The sequence below is a fragment of the Sciurus vulgaris genome, assembly GCF_902686455.1.
Source record: "Sciurus vulgaris genome assembly, chromosome: 12".
In the NCBI taxonomy this organism is placed as follows: domain Eukaryota; kingdom Metazoa; phylum Chordata; class Mammalia; order Rodentia; family Sciuridae; genus Sciurus; species Sciurus vulgaris.
The window spans coordinates 96,151,982-96,175,165 of NC_136473.1; the positions used below are offsets into that span (position 1 = coordinate 96,151,982).

At 38.3% G+C, this 23,184-nt stretch overlaps 2 protein-coding genes across 7 annotated transcripts in view; one reads left to right on the forward strand and one right to left on the reverse strand.

Annotated features, from left to right (window-relative positions):
- TPR (translocated promoter region, nuclear basket protein) overlaps positions 1-6,359 on the forward strand; it is a 67,195-nt gene extending 60,836 nt beyond the window's left edge. For both annotated transcript variants that reach the window (XM_079107733.1, XM_079107732.1), the window contains exons 47-51: positions 714-809; positions 928-1,084; positions 2,781-2,899; positions 5,316-5,411; positions 6,160-6,359. In XM_079107733.1, the coding sequence (XP_078963859.1) occupies positions 714-809; positions 928-1,084; positions 2,781-2,899; positions 5,316-5,411; positions 6,160-6,215 (524 nt within the window). In that variant the 3' untranslated portion in view covers positions 6,216-6,359. The remainder of the gene's footprint in view (positions 1-713; positions 810-927; positions 1,085-2,780; positions 2,900-5,315; positions 5,412-6,159) is intronic.
- Positions 6,306-23,102, reverse strand: PRG4 (proteoglycan 4). 5 transcript variants are annotated; one of them, XM_079107735.1, is made up of 14 exons: positions 23,001-23,058; positions 22,343-22,444; positions 19,062-19,184; positions 17,650-17,769; positions 15,050-15,196; positions 14,386-14,508; positions 12,286-12,830; positions 10,590-12,165; positions 9,631-9,708; positions 8,722-8,858; positions 8,323-8,479; positions 7,686-7,883; positions 7,128-7,253; positions 6,306-6,510 (listed from the first exon to the last, which is right to left on the reverse strand). In XM_079107735.1, exons 2-14 carry the CDS (start codon positions 22,416-22,418, stop codon positions 6,413-6,415), a joined length of 3,504 nt encoding a protein of 1,167 aa, XP_078963861.1. In that variant the 5' UTR covers positions 22,419-22,444; positions 23,001-23,058; the 3' UTR covers positions 6,306-6,412. The 5 variants fall into 5 exon arrangements, with proteins under 5 accessions (XP_078963861.1, XP_078963860.1, XP_078963862.1 ...); XM_079107734.1 differs by having other exon boundaries at positions 10,590-12,830; positions 23,001-23,101; XM_079107736.1 differs by lacking the exon at positions 19,062-19,184 and having other exon boundaries at positions 10,590-12,830; positions 23,001-23,102.
- Between the last annotated feature and the right edge of the window lie 82 nt (positions 23,103-23,184).

Here is a 23,184-nt window from a genome sequence, read left to right on the forward strand (position 1 = left end):
AGTTAAAGGTAAATCCATACAACCCACAGTGTTTCTGGGAAGTAGACTAGCATTTTGAATGTGAATACGGGAAGCATACTGCTTTTTATAATAAATCACCCAAGATAAGGGATTAATCTATAGTCCTTATAAAAATCATATAATGTAACCTGTTACCTGGTCATTAAGTATGTCATCTAACATGGCAGGCCTCTTCCAATATGAAATTGTGAATTAGCTTCATGTAACTTCAAAATTTTTATGTGGCTTTGTATGTTAGGACATCTTAGACGTTGGAAGTTAGATACAGGTTTAAATTTAATATCACTGCTTACTAGCTTTATAACTTTAGGAGCAGTTAGCTAACCTTCAGTTTCATTAGCAAAAAAGAGGATGATAGTTAATACCTTGTAGTTTGGGTGAGGAATAGATTCTAATATAGTACAAGTTCATAGTTTGATACACATTAAAATTAGCTTTTTGAAACTATTAGGAACATTTTGGCTAATTGTTTAAGGGTACTTTAGTACTAGGGAGTTGTGTTAAAGAATGTGTTTATATAGAATTTAAAAGATTAAGAGCTCAAGTTTGGCTGGATGGAATGATTAGATTGTTCTATAAAGTTTTGCATCTCTGGTAGTTTTGGTTTTCTTTTTGTTTTTTTCTTCTAGATACTAAATGTTGTATTGGCAATTTTATGTTTTTCATTCACTAATACTTAGAATTGTCTTTAGGTTTAGGAATGTATGAAACACCCCTCTTCCTAGCTCATGAAGAAGAGCCTGGTGGTCGAAGTGTTCCCACTACCCCTCTACAAGTAGCAGCCCCAGGTAGATATCAAAGAGAGATGAGTGTATTTTGTGTTTTACTGATAACATGGAAACGTTCTGACTTAAATGTAATACACAAAAAAAAAATTAAGATTTTTAATTCCTTTTCTTTTTAAAGTGACTGTATTTACTGAGAGTACCACTTCTGATGCTTCAGAGCATGCCTCTCAGTCTGTTCCAATGGTGACAACATCCACAGGCACTTTATCTACATCAAATGAAACAGCAGCTGGTGATGATGGAGATGAAGTATTTGTGGAAGCAGAATCTGAAGGGTAAAAGTTTGTTTTGTTGCTTTTGCTTGCTTTAAATCCACTAGACTTTTACATTTATTTTCTTTTAGCCAGGAAACAATCAATTGTGCTCTGTTTTCAGTATCATCTTACTGTATAAAAAATAAACCAAATCATGGGTTTTGAAAGGCTATTTTGCATATAAAAGTATATTTAAGACTTGGATATTATTACGGGAGGCAATTTTTAAGACAGTTATCTCCCTGAAAATTGCGTAATATAAATAAAAACAATATTTCTTTAAAAGTACTGGTACCCTTCCATTTATATAGCTGTTCGAATTGCTCTCCAAGAAAGAAGTCTTTCTGTGAAAATTAGGAATATTAGGAAATGACTCACTTTCCATTTAGTAGTGGGCTCTCAAATGATTCTCACTCTTTATTTACGAGCTTTTAGACTCTGGTGTCTGAAATACTGGTTTCATAAAATTTAAAGATTTTCTGGTAGTTTTTAAGACATTACAACATTTTTAACACATCAGTTATAAATAAAGCTTTACAAAAGAAGTATTTGATGGCAAGTATTTTTTTAATCCAAAGGAAGTAGAGTAATTTAATGAATGGAACCATTGGACAGTGGTTTCAGAGAAGTTAACTTTCAAGCTGGAACCTACTTCTCCATAAAAGGAAAAAGTTCAACTACTTCATGGTCAGAAGCATAATAAGTAGCACCCAGATTTCCTAAGGAAAAGCAAGGACTCTGTTTTATTTAGCAACATTTCATATAAGCCAATTCTAGTCTATTGGGTATAATAGAGATCTGTGTTAATCTTTGCTTGATTTGAGGAGGTTACTGATGAGAACACTAGTTGACTTCAATTCCATACTTAAAGTATAGAATATGCTTTACATATGTCATTTCCAACCTACATAATATCCCTGTAGAGTGTTATTTTCCATTAATAATGTAAAAATCAGACTCAGATGTGTTAAATTATATTTGCTTAGGCTATACTGCTGGTAACCAGCTCATGCCGTGCTAAGTAGAATTGAAGCCCTGATTTCTGCCCCGTGCTGTTTTCACCTCACCTGTGCTCATCATTAGCACACGGTCCTTAGAGATGTCGCTCACGTAAATCGTTACTAATAACTGTACTAATGTTTGCAGATGATGAAACTGGAGCAAATCCAAGTTATTGCACTCTCTCTCTCTCATTTGTTTCTTGAATGAGAGATAGAAAGATGGAATTATAGCCATTGAGCCAGGAATTTCACATCCCCCTAACCTGTCTGATCTGGACTACACCCAGGGTGGTTTACTGGTGTACTGACAAAAGTTGTGACTTGTGAATTATTTTAGTACTCTGCTTTCCTTTAAAAAGTATTTTGGTATTTGTCAAAATCTAGATAATACATTTCCTGTGACTGTCAAGAATGTGAACCATCCTTGTCAAAAGGAAAAAAGCACCCCCCCCCCCCCAGAAAAGGAAAAACAAACTAAAATTGGAACATGTCCTTGTCCTAGTGAGAAAAAGAATGAGGAAAAAACAGCTCATTTTTCCACTTCCCCTTTAAAAAATGTATAGGGCTACTAACAGAATCTGTAATTTTTAGTTAATTGGGAGCTCTGGGTTCAGTGATAAACTATATCTAAAAGAGTTTAGGAATCATTTAGGATACATTCCAGAATCCATTTTATTTGCTAATCGATTATTATTTTGTTCCGTGTTTTTTCATAGTATTAGTTCAGAAGCAGGCCTAGAAATTGACAGTCAGCAGGAAGAAGAGCCTGTGCAGGCGTCTGATGAGTCAGACCTCCCTTCCACCAGCCAGGATCCGCCTTCCAGCTCTTCTGTAGGTAAGTCACTGCTCTTGGTTACAGTGCAGCTTTTTTTGTACATCAGACTTATTTTTGAAGACACTTTTGTTATTATCAATAAAATCAATCAATAATGATTTTCTCCTGAATTTGAAAGTGCATTATTTAATGAGAAATTTTTATCGTTAAAGGGAACTTGGTTTATAATTCCCATCATTTTTCTAGTAGTCCAGCATTGGTAATCAGGAACATGGCTACTGTGGATCCACTCACATTTCACCTCGGCAAATGGTTGTCAGCGTAATGTTCTGTAGAACTCTTGGGTCTCTTAGAGGCGCTCCAGGGTGTAGGGGAGCCCGTGCTGTTTTCACCTCACCTGTGCTCATCATTAGCACACGGTCCTTAGAGATGTCGCTCACGTAAATCGTGGAGGGAGCTGAGGACAAGTTCTCAAGCCTCCTACCACTCTGAACCAAAGCTGCTTCATTTTTTTTGTTCTATGTAGTGGGGTTCTGTGTGAGATTTGATAGGGGTAGTTAAAGGGTTGGGGCTTTGTTCCTTCAAAAAATATGTTTGAAGTTTACTGAGGTAAACAATTGCAGAGTATGGCTTTTTAAGTTTTAAATTATGCATCTTTCTGTAATCAGGTATTTCTGTAATTTTTTTTTTAATAACTTAGCATTTATTGAGCAATGACTGTGTTTCAGGTAGTCTTCTAAGTCTCTTGCAAATATTTACTCTTCTTATTCTTACAATAACCCAGTGTGGTAGGTACTCATCACTGTTTTATAAATGTGGAGACAAAGACACAGGAAAATTTAATAACTCCTCAAGGTCTTATATAAGTGAAGGACAAGCCAGTATGCAAATTGAAGAACTTTGGCTCCAAAGATTTCACTCTTAAATAATACATTATGCTAGCTTATCTATCTCAAAATATTTAGGGAGGGAGTCACCTGTATTATTTAAGAAATACAATACTCTGTCATCCACCCTGATTATTTTCATTTTTAATTTTTTATAGCAGGATTTCTGAAACTGCCATGGAACCATCAGATTTTATGGCAAATCTGCTTTAAATCTCCGAATGTTTTAGTTTATTGTGAAATATCAATAGTCATGACTAACCTTGCCATCAGAATTAGGAATTAATATATATAAATTCTACAAATCAGTGTTTTATACACAGAAGACTCAAAATTTTAGCTGTCATAATTTTTTTTAATTTTTTTATTAGTTGTTGATGAACCTTTATTCATTTGTATGTGGTGCTGAGAATCTAACTCAGTGCCTCACATATGCTAGGGAAGTGCTCTACCACTAAACCACAACCCCAGCACCAAGCTGTCATAATAAAATTTCTGAGGTTCTGTATTCCCAAATTATATTCTGATGTTCTATGAGAATTTCTTTTCTCATGGTAGAATTGATATTAGTTATATCTAAGCTTGCATTCTCTGAGAAAATGTTGTTCACTGTGAAATTAGGATGTCTTTAAATTTCTTTGATAATATGAACTGTACTTCCCCGTCTGAGCAGTTATTCATTTAGTCAACAAGTATTTGGGTGTCTGCTGTGTTCCAGGCAATTTTACAGAAAGTGTCATTGAGACAGATTTAAGTAAAGACCTGAAAAAGAGGAAAGGGATCAAAACTATGCAGTTTGGAGGAGTCAAAGTAAATCACAGATGCAAAATCTAAGGCACCGCATTGTGTCTGATGTGTTCAGAGTCTGCAAGGAGACCAGAAAGCACACACAATGGGGGTGAGGAAGATAGATCAAGTTGATATTTGTGATTACCTTGGGTTTCATGGGTATAGAAAACTACCAAAGGGCTTCACATAGAGTAATGGCGTGATCGACTGTCGATTTGACTGTGGTGTATACAAAATGAGCAATGGACAGAAACAAGGAGAAATTTTGGAGGCTATTGCAGTAACTCAGGATAAAGATGGATGGGTTGGACAGGATTATAGATGTAAGTTTGTGAGAAGTAGTCACATTTAGGATATATATTTAAATTTGAGCTAGCAGGATTTGCTAATAATTGGATTGAAAGTGTCCAAAAAAGAGTAGAGTCAGATATGACTTGTGTTAATAATGGACTGCCTGCTACAGGACCTGACTTTCTGTTTTGCATTTACTACCATGGTCTGAAATATGGGTATGAATTAAAAAAAGTTAAACGTTTTCTTTTTTAATATAATATTTTGGGGTTTTTTTTGCTTTGTTTTGTTTTACTTAAACATTTTTTGTTTGTTAAATGTCCTTTATTGTTAAAAAGTGAACTTAAATATTGAAAGCAAATGGACACATCTTTATTTTATCCATGTATTCATTTAGCAATTTTTTTGCCATTATAACTGCTTTCTTAAACATATTACTGCTTTCTTAAAAATTTAACAAGTTAAAATTTTTTAACTTGGCTTTTCTTCTAATCTGATGTTTTTCTTAGATACAAGCAGCAGTCAGCCAAAGCCTTTCAGACGAGTGAGACTTCAGACAACACTGAGACAAGGTGTCCGAGGTCGTCAGTTTAACAGACAAAGAGGTAAATTTAGACAGATTTAAATACCATAGGTATAAAACGAATATGTGCTTCTACCTTGTTGATTTCGTCCTTAAATCCAAAGTCAGATTTGGAAAATCTAGTGTTATAGGGTTCATTTATAACATTGCTACCTTATATTGTAAAATATTTCTTTATGCTGTACAACAGAATGACACATTTTGTCTTCGTTGTGGTTAGTCAAAAATGTAAAATTTTGGGGCTGGGGAGATAGCTCAGTCAGTAGAGTGCTTGCCTTCCATGCTCAAGGCCCTAGGTTTGATCCTCAGCACTGCCAAAAAAAGAAAAGTAAAATTTTAATATGTCCGTGTCTTCTAATTAACTATCAGATTGAAATCATATCATTAAAATATTAATCCAGGTGTCATGATGATTCCACTGAACATGTGGGACTAAGAGTTTTATATCCATGGTGCTTAGATACTTTATTGAAAATAAGTGTGTTAAGTGTGTCCTAGCTGGGCATGGTGGTGCATGCCTATAATCTAGCAGCTCAGGAAGCTGAAGCAGGAGGATCGAAGGTTCAAAGCCAGCCTCAGCAATTTAATGAGGCTCTGAGCAACTTAGTGAGACCCTATCTCAAAAAAATAATAAAAAGGGCTGGGGATGTTTCTCTATAGTTAAGCACCCTTGGACTCAATCCCCAGTACCAAAGAAAAAATAAAATAATTGTCTTCTAAAGAATTCCTCATTTTATTATTTTTCTTTCTTATTTTGTTTCCTTTTACAGGTGTAAGCCATGCAATGGGAGGAAGAGGAGGAATAAATAGAGGAAATATTAATTAAATGGTCCGTAAAGTATAATTCCTGTGAATAAGATTGTCAAATCTGTATTAGTGTAATGATTGTCGAGTTGAAAAACATTTTGTATTTAAATTGGTATGCTCATCTCAATACTCTTTATTAATAAAATGTATTTCAATGTCAAAATTGATCATCCTTTTCTTCATTTTAATTAGATGGGTCTTCCTTTGCTTGTGAGTCTAAGGACATTTGTACCAGACTTTGGAGAGGGTCTGCCCAGAACGAGTAGTGACTGCTCTTGCTGTTCTACTGGGCACGTCGACGTTATAGTATTGATCTAAATGAAATAGAAATAATTTTTTAATTAAAAAGAATATATAACTAAATTGTGTTGCTTATTCAAATACAGTATTAATATTTTAATATCAGAAATGTTTTTATTTATTTAGTGTTCAATGTTCCTTTTTGAAATAAGCATTTAAGAATAAGTTATTCTGAAAAATAATGCACTTGAATTTTATCTTTTTTTAAAAATACATTCTGATGCCATTCATATTATAGAATCATAAGTAGAATAAATTAGATGTCTGGGCTTTTCAAAATAAAATTAGTTTCTCAGAAATGTCCTGATTTTATGGGTCACGTAATGATACAAATAGCATCTGTTAAATGCTACAGATGATAGAAGTAAAATACTATTTTTAGCACCAGTTTTACCAAAGTATTTGGATATGTTATCATAACCTTATGAAGGGTAGAAGAGAACTGGATTGCAGTCGCATCCCAATTTTACTGAAATTAAAGCCAAAACTCCCCCTTAACAGCAGTTAGAATAAGAATTATATTTGAAGTCACCTTCAGTCACCATCGCACTAGGTGTTTTTGCTTTAATTATATTCACATTTTCACAAGTGATATCAACTTGAGCAGCTAAGATTTTACTTAACGACTTACCCTTGGAAAAGGCATAGTAGTCGTATCCGTCAGGTCGTCTTACATTGGGCAGCGTTATAGCTGAGGTAACCACACTTGGAAATCCTCTCCACATCGAACTCACTTTAACTTCATTGTGAAGGAAACCTGCAGATAACATTTTTAATGAAAGGTGTCAGATTAAAAAGCAGTATTTTATCTTAGAAAGAGCTAGACAAACAAGAGTTTTAATTTGTTCACTGAGTAGCTCTTATTTCAGTGAGATATTGACTTCTGATGGGCACGTAATCTACCTTTTAAGATTGTCAGGAGGGTTACAGTTTTATATAGAATGCTCTTGGTAAGAGGTACTTCATATATCACACTTTTTATGGTTAACTTGAATAAACTGCTTTCCATGCCCACGAAGAAAAAGAACTGATCTTTGATTATTCACTGAGGCAAACTGATATATTTTACATCAGTAAGCTTAAATTATTAGGGCTATTTGGTCAGTGTGTGTGTTTCATAGGTTTTCTTTATAAGGAACTAGTACATCTACTTCACGTTTAGGAATTTTGAACACAGTGAAAACATTACCTTTGTCTTGATAAGCAACTCTGACGGGTGTGTAATGAATTCTGAAGGTGTGTGTTTGAGAAGGTCCTATAGCCCGTTCAAAACGACGTCTCCTAACCTGTGCTGCTTCTCCATACACTGAATAATTTATAGCAGGCCTTCTTCCAGGGCACTTTCTGGCAGGTTCCTGTTTATAAACATACTGCTGAACGTTGCCACCTGTTGTGTATCAGAAAACCATATAGAATATGAAAAGTTGATGTTGATCCACCCAGAAGAATGGAAAAGAATTCTTACAGCATGAAGGACATCAACTTGTTTTTCATAAAAATATGTGTAGATAGTAATAATGGCAAAACAGTTGCTAAATCATGAAACACATGTTGAATAAATTAAACAAATTGCATAGTTTTTATATTTAACGAACCGAAAGTAAATGATGTTCTTTATCTCAGTGACTTGAAAACTCAGATGAACTACACTTTGCATGTCAAGACATCTAAATACTTATTACTGTCCTCAATTTTTAGATTTCCATTGAAAATATTTTATTTCAACAATTAAAGATATCTTGACAGTAAACCCACTAATAAATAACAATACTGAATAGTAATCAATTTAAATGTTTTGTAATTTTTGTCAGTTATGTAATACATACCTCTCTTGAAAAAATACACGGATTCAGGCCTGTCCTGATATTTAGCTACTGAAAGAGCTGCCACTATTTTCCCAGTCAGTCCTCCAAATCCTTTTACAATTTGTTTAGGGTACCCTGGATCTTTCATATCATTGGTGAAACGCCAGTACTGAGAATCCTGATAATTTAAAAGAGCAAATTATGGTCAGCGCATTCTTAGATTTAAGTTATAAGGAGAAAGTGTTAATTGAATGTTTGAATAAGCAGACCATTAATAGTATCAAGCTGTTATTTTGATGATAGAGCCATTCATTAAGATAAAGGGACACTTCCAAATTGGAGCTTAAGGTGATTTAAACATTGCAATTTAAACTCCAATTACTATTTTCTGATTCTCTCATAGCAGTTTAGTTTTGTTACCTTAAAGAAGAAAGTTTTCCCTTCACAGTTGCATCTAGTAAAAACGGTATCAATGGGTGAAGGAATGCCCCAAACTTCAGTAATTCTGCGAGGTGGAGATGGTGGAGTGAATGGATTTAGCATCCAGAAATAATGACCTAAAATTTAAAGAGACATGGCAACTTATGAGCTGAATACTAAACTGTCCCCAAAGAAACCAAAATTTTAAAAACTTTAGTGATAATCATAAAGAAAAACAGACTGTGTTAAGAAGGTATGACTGAAAGTATAATAAGATACAGAAGGGACTTTTTAAAATATTTCCGAGTGAAAATATTCTTAAGTCTGAAATTTAACATAAGTTTTGAAATATTTCAGTTTTATAGAAAGAGCCTTTTGACTTTGCGACTTAAGAGAAAGTTACCTTTCTGGATTTCAATGTCTTTATCTTTGAGAATTAAGGAATTAACAACTTAATGACTTCTAAAATTTCCTTAACTTCTACTATGTGTGATTTGCTTCTTTTCAAATTTAAATATGTTTTAAGACGACTAGTAGGGGGTCATGTAATGGCTATTCTCTTGGTTCTCTTTCACAGTGAGTGCAACTCCTTTAAAAGCTTCACAAGTGAGATGCTATTTTTAAAACAAATAGAGCAGAGGCTGCAAATCCTAATGTCATTTCATTAGATCTGAAATTTAAATATTAACAGGAAAAATCTCAATAGTATCCACATATTTTTTTGTGTCTGATTTGTTAATCTAATATTTTGGTTATTGCTCTCAGATTCTCATTGTATGAGGTAGGCTTATCAGTCAAGTTCCCCTCCAGAAAATTCAACCCAACTAGCATTCTCTCATGACTTTGACTGTTTTAAATGCCATAACTATTAAAATAATTGGAAGAAATAGAAGTATGTACATAACTCACCTCGAAATGCAACTAATGTCCCATTGCGCAAAGTAGTTAGTCCATCTACTGGTCTGCCATTGCATAAATTGGTCTCATCTAAAACAAATAAGCAGAAAAGTAACCTAGAATGGAATAAGAAAACTGTTCTTTTCAAATCCTCTCACAGGATTGTTTCTTGCCCTCTTAAGCTCTTAAAAGACAGTTTAGGTATTTACATTTCAAAAGGGAAAATGGTGGTATATTTTATAATTCCATCTTACCTAAAGGTGATATTATTCAAATATGTTCTATAAAAATAAATTATTATGAATCAGAATTGGTCAGGTTATCTTGTTGGGTTTTTTTGTTGTTGTTGATTTTTGTTTTTGTTTCTCTTTTATTTAGGTACTGGGGATTAAACCTGGGGTGCTCTACTACTGAACAACATCCCCAGTTCTTTTTTCATTTTATTATTTTGAACAGGGTCTTGCTAAGTTGCTGAGGGACTCAGTAAACTGATAAGGCTGACCTCCAACTTGCAACCCTAGTACCTCAACCTCCCTCAGCTGATGTAACAGACATGCACCACTGGGCCAGGTTGGACCAGGTTATCTTGATCTTCATGTAAGTTAGGCATTTATTGGATGTTTGAACTGATGTTTTCAGTCATTGCTCTTTGGGTTGTTTTAGAAAAGGAAGTAATACTACCGAGTTTTCACTTTGCATTGTACTTAATTTCAAGGATGGACTCAATAAAATATTTTTGACATTCTGTACACTCTGTTCTTACAGGTGATATGCTAAATTCCTAACCCTAGGTTATTACTTGACTTTCTAAAGACTGAATAAGTTTACACTAATTTTTCTCTGCCTACTTAAAAAGGTTGGGACTCTAGATGGTGTATCTTAAGAGTGATACTAAATCAGGGCTTTCTAGTTCACACAGATATAAATTAACATTGCCAGTTTTAAAAATGAAAAGAAACTGATTCTGTTACCTGAAAGTAGGGAGTGGGAGCTGATGCCTTGACTGGGGCCTCTCACTAGGTGATCAACGCCTGGGATAACTATCGGAGTTAGCACAGGGCGCCTGGGAATCATGTGTGGGTTTTCTCTTCCGTGGCCTTCTGCATCTTCATTATTTGAATTCACTTCAACTAGTTCTGAGTTTGGAGTTTGTTTAGGGCTGGTGGTTTGGAGCACAGCTTCTGCTGGAGAGGTAGGGTTCAATTCAGGTGTCTTTGGGGGAGTTGGTGTAGCTTTTGGTTTTTTCACTTTAGGTGTGCTTGGCTTTTTGGTAGAAGTGGGTTTTTTGGGTGCTTTGGTTGGCTTTTTGGTAGACGTGGGCTTCTTGGGTGCTTTGGTTGGCTTCTTGGGTTTTGGTGGTGTTGCTTTAGAATCAGTAGCTGAATCTTCTGGTGCAGGAGTCTCTTCAGATTCATTCATACTCTCTTCAGTTGTCTCTGTCTTTTTTGTTGTGGTTACTTTGGGTGCAAGCGTTGTTTTAAGAGTAGTAGTTTTGAATGGCGAATCTTCAGTTGTGGGTGTCACTTGCATGGTGGTACTTGGTATTTTGGATTCAGTTGTTTTTTCTTCTGTGGTTGCTGTCTGTTTTGTTGTAATCTTAGGTGCAGCAGTTGTCATTTGGGGTGTAGTCACTTCAGGAGTCTTGATTGTTGGTACAGTGGGCTCCTTGGGACTGCTGTCAGGAACTTTTGGTGTGGGTCCTGCAGAAAACCCAGGAGTTGCTTCAGCAGGGGTCTCAGGAGTAGTGGGAGGCTCCATGGTGGTAGTTGGAGCCTGTGTCTTAGGAGTAGAAGGAGCAGGTTTCTGGGGGGTGGCAGGTACTGCTTCTTTAGGAGTGGTAGGAGCTTTTTCCTTGGTAGTAGTGGGAACAGGCTCCTTAGGGGTGGTGGGTGCAGGCTCCTTAGGGGTGGTGGGCTCAGGCTCCTTGGGGGTGGTGGGCTCAGGTTCCTTGGGGGCAGTTTGTGCAGGCTCCTTGGGGGTGGTGGGCTCAGGCACCTTGGGTGTGGTGGGCACAGGCTCCTTGGGGGTGGTGGGCGCAGGCGCCTTGGGTGTGGTGGGCGCAGGCTCCTTGGGGGTGGTGGGCGCAGGCTCCTTAGGGGTGGTGGGCGCAGGCTCCTTGGGGGTGGTGGGCGCAGGCTCCTTAGGGGTGGTGGGCACAGGCTCCTTAGGGGTGGTGGGCGCAGGCTCCTTGGGCGTGGTGGGCGCAGGCTCCTTGGGGGTGGTGGGCGCAGGCTCCTTGGGGGTGGTGGGCTCAGGCGCCTTGGGTGTGGTGGGCACAGGCTCTTTGGGGGTGGTGGGCGCAGGCTCCTTGGGCGTGGTGGGCTCAGGCTCCTTGGGGGTGGTGGGCTCAGGCGCCTTGGGGGTGGTGGGCGCAGGCTCCTTGGGGGTGGTGGGCGCAGGCTCCTTGGGCGTGGTGGGCTCAGGCTCCTTGGGCGTGGTGGGCTCAGGCTCCTTGGGGGTGGTGGGCTCAGGCGCCTTGGGGGTGGTGGGCTCAGGCGCCTTGGGGGTGGTGGGCTCAGGCTCCTTGGGCGTGGTGGGCTCAGGCGCCTTGGGCGTGGTGGGCTCAGGCGCCTTGGGCGTGGTGGGCTCAGGCGCCTTGGGGGTGGTGGACGCAGGCTTCTTGGGGGTGGTGGGCTCAGGCTCCTTGGGGGTTGTGGGCTCAGGCACCTTGGGGGTGGTGGGCGCAGGCTCCTTGGGGGTGGTGGGCACAGGATCCTTGGGGGTTGTGGGTTCAGGCGCCTTGGGGGTGGTGGGCGCAGGCTCCTTGGGGGTGGTCAGAGCAGGAGCTTTGGTTGTAGTTTCGGCTTTTGGTGTAGGTTTAGCAGGAACCTCAGGGGTAGGTGCCGAATCTTTAGCAGATGTTTTCTCTGCACTTCGAATCTCCTTAGCTGAAGTAGTCTTCTGTTTTTCACTGGTAGAAGTCTGTTTGTTTGTGACAGTGGTCTCTTTAGTTTCAACTGTTGTCTCTTTATTGGCTGTGGAAGATGTCTTTTTGGATGTATCAGAGTTAGGGGGAAGACTGGGTTTAGGACTTTCTGGCTTTATTGTTGTAGTCTTGGGAGATGTGGTGACTTTCTTGCTTTGAGTGGTAGGAGTGGCCGGAGTTGGGGTGAGTTTGGGATCGCCACTGTCCAGTCCACTTCCAGCATCATCCACAACTGGTGGTTCCTTTGCAGGTTCCTTTTTAGGTGTTTTTTTCTTATCATCTTTTGCTAAAGAAAAAACATACATATTGTTATGTTTTAAGGTTTTTTTCTTTTCCCCTTCAGTAGAGTAGTAGATTCCATCCAGCTAGTTGTGTGTTTCTGTACTTATTGCTGACTTTTTTTTTTTTTTTTTTTTTTTGGTGGTGGTGATATTGGGGATTGAGCCCAGTGATGCTTTACTACTGAGCTACATTCCCAGTCCTTTATTAAAGCTTTCGAGACAGGGTCTTGCTAAGTTGCTGAAACTGGTCTCAAACTTGTGATCTCACTGCCTCAACAACCCCAGTCACTGAATTACAGGCTTGTGCCACTACACCCAGCTCAAAATATATTTGGGGGATACTTTAGGGAATTAATGAGATAAGGGATGAAAAACAAAAGTAAACACCTATCTAATTAATAGATGGAAGCCATTCGGAAGTTACCAAAATGATCAGTAATGCCAATTCCTCTCTTTGTGTTAATGTTCTTTCTCTTCACTTTCCCCACGGCTACCTTTATTCCTCATTGCACAGTGCTGCCCCTTCCCCCGCTAGAAAACTAGATCCAATAGCTTGTGTCCTCACTGCACCCATTACCTTAGAGGCCTCTGCAGTCACCTCTGGGAATGGGCCCCATTTCTCCCATAGGTTCCTTCTGATCCCTGTTCCCATACATAGAGCTAATAGTGCTCTCTTTCCTCTGCTCAGCTAAACTTGGCAGCCCCAGAGGACATAGGAGGGAGGAAGCCAGGGCAGCAAAGACTCTTCTTAACAGGAGTTCCCATAGCAGCTACCCTACAGGAGAACTACAAAGCCCCAAGGGCACTTCACTGAGATGAACTCCATTTAACAAATATATGTTGCATTTCTATTCTGGACACAGTTCTTGGCATGACTCAAAGACTGAATATCTGGTTATTTGACTAGAGAGGAAGCTTCATGACCACCTAGGAAACAGTTTTTTAAAATCCATTATTTCCTAGAGAAAGAACATATTTTAGAATTTCAGAAAATAATAAAGAGTAGAACAGATGGACTCTCTTTTCAGGAGATAATAGCCTATTCGGTAGCACATTCTGTAGAGAAAAATCAGATACAATAATTTATTAGGAAAATAGAGAATATGTAAATGTGGACAATATAGTGCTTTTCTGCAGAGGTTTATGAGAGAAGGAAGAAGACACTTGATTAATATTAAAACAATATAAGTGTTTGTAAGTAAGATAAAGCTGGGGTAGGAAACACAAAAACAAAGAAGATAAGAGGAAGGGGAAGAAAGCAAAATGATTGGTTAGACAGGAATCACAGTTCAACACATCATCCCTGGTGCCATCCTGTGGTGCCAGTCACTGCTACAGCATCTTCTTATCTTTGGCTTTCAAGCATGGCTTCTTAGCTGATTTGCACTAATTTCCTGTAGGAAGTATTCATTTGGTACTTTCTAAAATGAGTTGATAAAGTTTTGTACCCCCCCCCCAACACTAGGGAAAACATCTTCATTCCACCAACACGCATTACTTTTTAAAAATTATGGTTAATATGGCATTGATATAGTCTGTGATCTTTATCAATGCTCAAACCTTTGGGTTTCTTCTGTAATTCGTTATTAGCAGCTGAATTTTTGGAAGACTTGATTTTCCGAATAGTTGAAGAGGAAGAGGAAGAGGAGGAGGAGGACTCTTGATTTTCAGAAACAGAATGTTCTATAAAATAAAAAGTTTGATCACACCAACTATGATTTAAAACAAAACAAAAAAAATTGCCAGTTCAAATACAGTAAGAACTGCTAATAACTAATCTACATGTTTGTGTTCTGCTTTTAATAGTAATATGATCAATTGCTTTTTAATTCATCAGTTGAAAGCAAGGTGCCCTGGGTTTAATCCACACATTAGCAGTATGACTTTCAACTTTCTCACATATGCCAAAATTTCTCAGGAATTAATTGTACTGCATAGAAAATTGTGGGTTTCTTCCCCTCCCCCACCCTCATTTTTTACAGTAAGATTTGTCCCTTCTGATTACTTTAACCTAGACGCATACTGAGTTTGGCAAATATAGAAAGACTATAGATAAATACCTGGTGGTTTATACTTTGGTTTAAACTGACATAAAGCATGTAAACAAAAGTGTAATAAGCCCTTGATGACTCATGAGATTAGCCTCTGAGAATGCTTTCTATGGTAAACTACAGGTTATTTCATCTAAGAAATATCCTGGAGTTACCATCTGTCATCTTCCTACCTTCGGTTATTTCCTCTGATTCTATAACTTTCTTAGTCTTCTTTTTTGGTGATTTGGGTGAACGTTTGGAGGTTGATTTGATGGTTTGAGATGCTTCTGGAGGCGGAGGTGTAGTCTTTGAAGGTGGTGTTGATTTGGGATTGTGCACTGAGGCCAAGCAAGACAGGTCAGTTAACGTCTGGTTTATGATGATCAGCAATGCTAACTGAAAAGCATGAGTGCATCTGGCCTCAAGAGTAGATGCCTGTAAAATCCAGTGCAGGAAGGCTCTAGGCCAACACAAATAAGTCCAAACCAACTAATTCTGGGGATCCCTTGCTCTAAAATATTGATTCTTAAGTGTAGTTGGTTACAAGAGGAAGCAAAGTCTCAGGAATCATTAGATCTAAATTCTAGTGCTAAGCGTGCAAGTCTGTACTACTAGCACCTTGGGAAAGTAGGCTAACACCTCATGAACTTTCTTTGTCAGCAAACTGAAATGTTTATTCAAGGTTTCTGAAGTTGTTTGCCTGCCTTTAAAAAAAAAAGAAAGAAAACTTGATTCTATGAGCTTTGTCCATTGTGCCATGCGTCCATGATTATAAAATCAGTACTGCATGCAGATGGCAGAGTTTTCATGCTCTTGAGGAGTATCGTAATAACATTTTTCTATTTTTATTTGTATTTGAATCCAATGATGCCTGTTACCCTTTAGGATTGTCAAAGTTCTACATGAATATTCTGACAACTTTGCACCTTCACATTTGCACTTTTCCTCAGTGTGTGGGTCTTCCCAAAGATAAACAAGTGTTAATGGTTCTGTATGTATCTTCTTAGCCTTTTTTCTGCCCCCACAAACACACACACACGCACACACACACACACACACACACACACACACACACACTCCTTTTCTCCTTTTCATGTCTAGAAGTGAAGACTCGGAACATTTTTGATCACTAGGAACCAGAAGGAAAGGAAAGGGACTTCTGGAAGGTAAGGAAATAGAGCAATAGGGCCCTTCCAGTAGAGAACAGCTGTAATCCATCCTCCTGTTCCCACCAAACATCTCAGAACTCTACTGCTCCATGAACCAACCACTATCCCTCTCCATCTTTCTTCTCCCACCCAAAGAAGCCAAGTACCCCACGCAGAGGAGGAGCTCTGGCGTGTACCCACTAGCCATCCTGGACAAAACACTTCTTGAGCTCAACAGCATCAAAAGCACTTAGACTGCTATGATTTCCTTCAGCTCTTGAACTGTTAGGATATCTAGATGCCCATGAGCAGTATCTGTAGCAACCCTGAAACAACTCAGTGGTGAGATTCCAGACAGTGAAATACTGAAGCTGTAGGTGGCTCTTTTTATTTTCAGTGGGGACTCTGACAGCCCCTTGAATTCTGTAAATGAAGTTGACTGGCTTTGCTGTCATCAATGTTAGTCATTGATGCCTAAACCTCAGGCATCTGTCCACTTTGTGGCATGAAGTACTGCCCTTATTTAAATGAGATCTCAATGCTTGGTCACTCTCTAATCATCTTCCCTCCTACCCTCCTCCACCCAGAATCAGTTCTTAGGCATTTTTTGTCTCACAGCCAAAGCAATTATCAGGATAATGAGTAAATATGTATCTCCCACCATGGAGCCTTCTGGAAGCTGCAGGAGTGCTGAGCTCTGAGTTTTTCTATTGTAAGGGTGTCATCTCCACTATTTTTGGAATGCTTTCCAATGAAAACATTGAGCAGTTAGGAAACATCCCTTAACTCTGCTGATTAACAATTTTCCACTGTTTCTCCACTGTTCTAAAGAAGCAAGAAGTACAACCGTGTTTAAATAAAATAATAAGATTATGCAGGCATGCTTATTTCCACTTTTACTTCCACAGATATCCTCATTTTAACTAAGTAGGGTTTACCAGGAAACATTCAGTAATGGAAAGTAATCTATCAGGTAATTTTTGTAAAATCTGGAGGGTTTTGTTATACTGAGTATTCCTTCAGAACTTATGACCAGAGAAGAAGATTTTTAAATGAAACTGTCTCTTTTTATTGACTTTTTTATGCACAGGCAGTTGTATAGAGACTACTAAGGGGAATATAGGTCTGGATGGGAAGGAACCAATAACTGACAGTTAACATCTTCTTAGTAGATTTGCTTGGAAACTTAGTGGCTTAAGCTAGTTTATAAATTTATTTGTTGAAAAGCTGAAAGTGTTGATTGTGTCCATAAATATATACTCAAACACACTGAGGCCCAAAGCAAACACAGTTGAATTGTGAAGGCAGTACCATTGAAATCACCAAGCAAACTGATTACTATTGATTTAACCGGAAACTGAACCACATCTGAAGAAAAAAAGCATACACATTCAACCCCTGTCTTCCATTCCTCAGCCAGTGATCTCTTGTGCTTCTGGAGCAACACCTGGGGCTGCTGTTGTTGGAAGATGCTTTTTTTTTCTTTAATTCATCTTTGTAGAGCAAAATTATTTTTAAGTAGCCTATGCATTAGTAAAATCAAGACCTCAGGGGGACTGAGCTTAGACATCATCAGTGACACTGAGGGATGCACAGGTCTGGCTGTTCTACTGAGCAGTTTTGCTGGGTACCGTGATGCTTACCTTCTTCACAGAAAGTCTCGTAGTCGGAACAGCACTTGCCAAACTTCTTACACTGGGCGTCACAGTCACACTCCCTCCCACGCGCAAAGGACTCGAAGCAGCGACCTTTACAGGAGAGCTCTACCCGGAGCAAAACAAACATATGGATTAATGATTACAAAGCCATACTTAGGCATTTGGTAGCCATATCCCTTCTGATAACTGACTAGAGTTCCAAAGGTGCATTTCTAAGTCCTTTATTTGGAATCTGGAGTACATCACCTAATAAAAAATGGGCGACGTCTCAAATGGAGACAGCCTACACCAAGAAGAAATATGTGTACTTGGGGAAATGTCTAAACAATAAGTGCTCTTCATATGAATTCCTTCCAACCCCCCTCACACCATTGCTTTGTAATAGGCTTAAATTAGCTGAACACCCATATTTTACAACTGTATTCCAAAGAGCTGGCTCAATATAAATGAGTCATTGTTAAAGCTCAAAAATAATTGATAATGCAAAGTAGGCAAGGTGTAGAGTTGGAAGATTTTAGCCTAATCCCATGGTGTGAGCTATGTTAAGAGAAACCTGCTCATTTCAAACACAACCTTGGTTGGAGGTACAGAGACTTACCAAGGCCTACCCGAAATCATTTCTTTATCCAGCTCATAAAACGTACAACAATACATTCACCAGGTGCACATGCAAATTCCAAAGCAAACGACTTTTGCATAATTTTAATCATAATTTTCATAAACTGAAAATGAAATGTTTCCATAGCAAAATGGCCCAAAATATGTTCAAGTGAAATACCATCAAAATTTAGAAACTCAGACCCTTTGGGTTTTAATTGAAACTCATCATTAAACACTAGTGTTTCATATTTAAGAGCATCCTTGGGCTGGGGATATAGCTCAGTTGGTAGAGTGCTTGCTTTGCAAGCACAAGGCCCTGGGTTCAATCCCCAGCACTACAGGGAAAAAAAAAAAAAAAAGAGCGTCCTTTTCAGGTAATTTAGAAAAATATTACTATGTAAAAGTCGGGTTGTAGACAAGATTATTCTATGCCCAAGGATCATTTCGACGAAGTGGAGAGGCCCCATCACCGAGCAATTACAACTCTGTCAGCAAGTAAGCATTACACATTGCTCTTTGCTTTTTGACTCCCAAGTCACAGTATGAGATCTTTATTTCAAACAAAGGTGTTCTACTTGGAGCTAGTCAAATAATCTTGTGCAAGTGACACATTCCAGGCTTCCCTCCACTCCGCAGTCATCCCAAGCTGTGCTCCCATCCTTAGGTACAGTGCACTGCAACATTTACGCAAGCGAAGGGAAAGGCACTTTAGCAAAGGCAGTGAAACAGAGGGAAAGCTGCACTCGAGGGGCGCCAGGGGAGGCTCAGCGTTGCGCGACAGCGGAGACGAGACTTACCTACGGTGCAGACTTTCTTGAAGTCAGGGCAGCACTCCATGTAGTGTTGACAGTTATAATCACAGTTGCAGATGGCATCTCTAGAATACCCTTCCCCACATCTCCCTGCACAGCTTGGTACATCTAAAATTATACAATACTAGGGTAAACATGGCCAAACCACTGGTAGAAGGGGAGCGATCTAGTAAGGACAAAGCCCATGGGCGAGGGAGAATCTTATCAACTGAAAAATGTTGGGAATGAAGGTTAGTGATTGGCCTTGCTGATAAATGACTGATCTCATGTAACCTTGATCTTGTTCCCCTTATTTTTCACTATACTGAAAAAGGTAAATACACCTCTGCAAATGAGGCAAATTAATGGCTTTGCATGAAGCACAGTATTCCCCGGGGGAGGGATGGCCACTACAGCTGCTGCAGCTGGGGTACCCACTAGATGACCACTATGTACTGAACATCTCTGGACCAGGTACTGAGTAACATGTCTCTAATGCTTATGAAAATGTTTCCAGGAGAGTATTAATACCCCTTTTAGAGGTAAAATACCCAAGCACAAATTTTAAAAACTTGCTCACAGCTAGTGAATAGTTCCAGTGTGTATCTATTATAGGCCAATTACCTATTAATAGGTGAAAGACCAATTACTTATTTGTACTGACCTCTTGAACTCTTTGAAATATCCTAGTCTGGATAATAAATTCTATGGTCATTCTAAATAAACAGCCCATCCAGAACTTGAACTATGACATATCAGATTCTAAAGCCCAAGCTTTTCCTACCAGGTTACGTGGCCTCTCATTCCTGCTGATGAAAAAGCAAGCTTGTTGGGACAGCACACCCTTTGCCAGGTGTCCTTCCTTTTTAGTGGGGACAATAGAAAACTCTTGAAATAGCATCTGGGCATGAATATAAAGGTCATGAACAGAGTCTTTCTGGGCAAACAGTATTAAAAGCATAATTATCCTCAAATATTTCTAAAAGCCATTTGGTAAACAACACTTTAAAAGCCTCCCTGAGAGATAACCACAGGAATGTAACAGTGGGATCCATCTCTGCAATAGAAATTGGCAGGTGCAATGTCCTAAATCCATAGAGAGATGTTGCAACGCACTGAAAAAATCTCAAAAGAAGAGAATCCAGCAACGTTAAAGTCTTAATATGCAAATAAATCAATGAAGAGTGGGATAACTCTCAGAACTTTTGCATACATATATATGTGCACAATACATACAAAAATGCATATATAGTGTATGTATATAAATACATATATTATATATAAAGAAAAAGAATGAGAAGAGGTTGAGGAGGCAAGAAAAGCAGACAAAACAACATCAAAAGATTGGTCTTTTTACATTTAGCAGATTTCTGAAATAAGAAATCAATTCTCTTTACCAAGAAAAATTAATTTGCATAGATGAGATGTCTGTTTTATTTTTTACTGCTATTAATTACAACCACTAATTCTAATTTTCTTTATCCAAAAGAAAGTGCAACTTTCTGTGAATAAGACATTGTATTAGGAAGGAAAAGGTGATTTAGGAAATGTAAATCTTGGGACACCATTCGAGAGAGCCAAAGGGCCTGGGGGTACCACAGTGGCCATCCATCACTCCTGGTTAAATATTTTCATTCGCTTTTCTGTGGTTGTGTTTTTGCATGCTGGGGTTGCAATCTAGGGCCTTGCACTTGCTAGGCAAGCACTCTACCAGTAAGCTACATCCCTAGACCTTGCTTGCTTGCATTTCTTCATCTTATCTGAGTGATTCTGCACCTCCACCTTTGCAGGGAATAATCTCTCATGTTCAGGTTTCATGAGAATTTTAGCTATTTTACCAGAAATGTGTACTTCGGCCAGGCATGGTGGCACACACCTGTAATTCCAGTTATTTGGAACAGCTGAGGCAAGAAGACCACAAGTTTGAGGCCAGCCTCAATAATTTAAGCAAGGCCTCAGGCTCAAAATAAAAAGGTGTGGGGTCGTTCTCAGTGGTAGAGCACCACTGGATTAAAAAAAAAGAAAGAAAGAAAAGAAAAGAAAAAGAAAGGGGAGGGGAGGGGAGAAAAGGGAAGGGGAGGGAAAAGAAAGGACAGGAAGGGGAAGGATGCCAACTTTAAAAAGGTAACTTCACGCTGGGTGTGATGATGCACACCTGTATCCCAGCAACTCAGGAGGTTGACACAGGAGAATCCCAAGTTCGAGGCCAACCTCAGCAACTTATCAAGGCCCTAAGCAACTTAGGAAGACCCTGACAAAAAAGAACTAAAAAGGGCTGGGAATGTGGCTTGGTGGTTCAGCATCCCTGGGATTAGTTCCCAGAACAAAAAAGGAAAGAAAAAAAAAAAAAGAAACAAAACTTCACAATAATGATTATGAGTCTTGATTTTTCTTCTCTCATTTCACTCATGGAATGAAATGAGCCAATCTAAAGTTGAGCACTATTACCACTAACTAATCAACCTAAAGCTTATGCTAGAGAACTTTGTTAACATGATCAGCTGAATATATCTTAACACGTTCTAAAAATGAAAAACAAAAATTGTTCATCTAGGACTGACTCTGGTGAGGACTGTAAATGGTTCAATATTATAATGCAAAATGGCATTTGTGGTTGCTCAGTTTGTATCTGCATGAATAGTCCTGATGAAAAGAAAGAATGCTTAACACTACTAAAATGCCACGTGAAACCTTGTAACTGTTGTGTAGTCTAATATCTATGTCTACAAGATGCCAAAATAAGTTATTTATAATATTTTGCTTGGTGGAAAAGACTTGTTACGTTTGTCAAAATACAGGCAAAAAAAAAAAAAATGTGACTCAAATATTGTTTTTTGCAGTTATTTTGGAGATACTATATAGTTCCAGCCTAGTTTTGTTATATAAATGTCTGACTTTTTTAAACTTTTGGGAGAACCGTAGGAATAATGACTGCCAAAATTATTTTACACAAACACTCAGAGCTGGGATGTAGCTCAGTGGTAAGGCACGTTCCTAACCTGGGCAGCAGGTGTCAGATCCTAGGCTCCAGCCCCAGCTTTACAAAGACACCAACAGCAACCAAAAAACTCAGAATTTCTTGAAAGACTTCATAATGTAGGAGAAGAGGATGAGAAGTCCCAAACACTTACAAATATTTTACAGGTTTTGCATGATTTTAAGTTTATACTAAACATTAAGCTCAAGCAAATATCCATTTTTGAAATCTATTTTTCCTTGTCATAAAAATCCCAACTGAACGCTTATCAGTAGTTGTTAAATAAAAATATTTTGGATGGTTAAGGTACCTTGAGATGAAACTTGCTGAATCAAGAAAACAGAAAGTAGCAGCAACAAGCAAATGGGTAGAATTTTCCACTCCATGGTTGTTTTCCAGTACTACACCCTCGCTGGAAATAAAATAAATGTATCAGAAAACTTCTCTTTAAACTCATCATCAAAATGTGGGTGTTATACCCAATGTTTCAGAAACTTTCAAAATGCAGTTTAATAATAAAGCCATTCCATTCTTGAACCTTTAATCAGCTAGAATTCTATAGAAAATATTTGACCACTACCTTTCATTTTAGGCAGAACAAGTCATCAAGTCACCTCAATCATATTGTTGACCACTTTAATACATTAGAAACCTCCACAATAAAAAACAGACTTATTTTAAAACTCTCTTCTAAGTATAGTATGTACTTACAGAGGAAGCTTTAAATCCTATAATGGGAAAACAAAATAACCAGCTTCAGTAAAATTTAACTTAATTGACATTGTAGAGTTACTACCCTGACTTTTCCTTAACTCTCAATATAAATTCACAGGCTTCCAACAGGTGTATTGCATAAATATTATCCTTTTCAAAACTCTCCAAATACTATTCTTATAAATCTTTCTCAAGCAAGCACCTTAAAAGAAAACACATTTAATTCCACAGAGCACGTTAACTTTGACACTTACCCGTGAGAGGACCGATGAATTTTTCCAATGTCCTGGAAGTCTTATATATCAGTGCAAATACATTGGGATGAACCAATTAGTCCAAAGGTTAGACAAAATCAACAGTGACAACCTATGAAATCAAACTTTCCTCATTTATTGGAAGACAGCCCAGACGACTAGACTTAAGCAACATCTGGAAAAC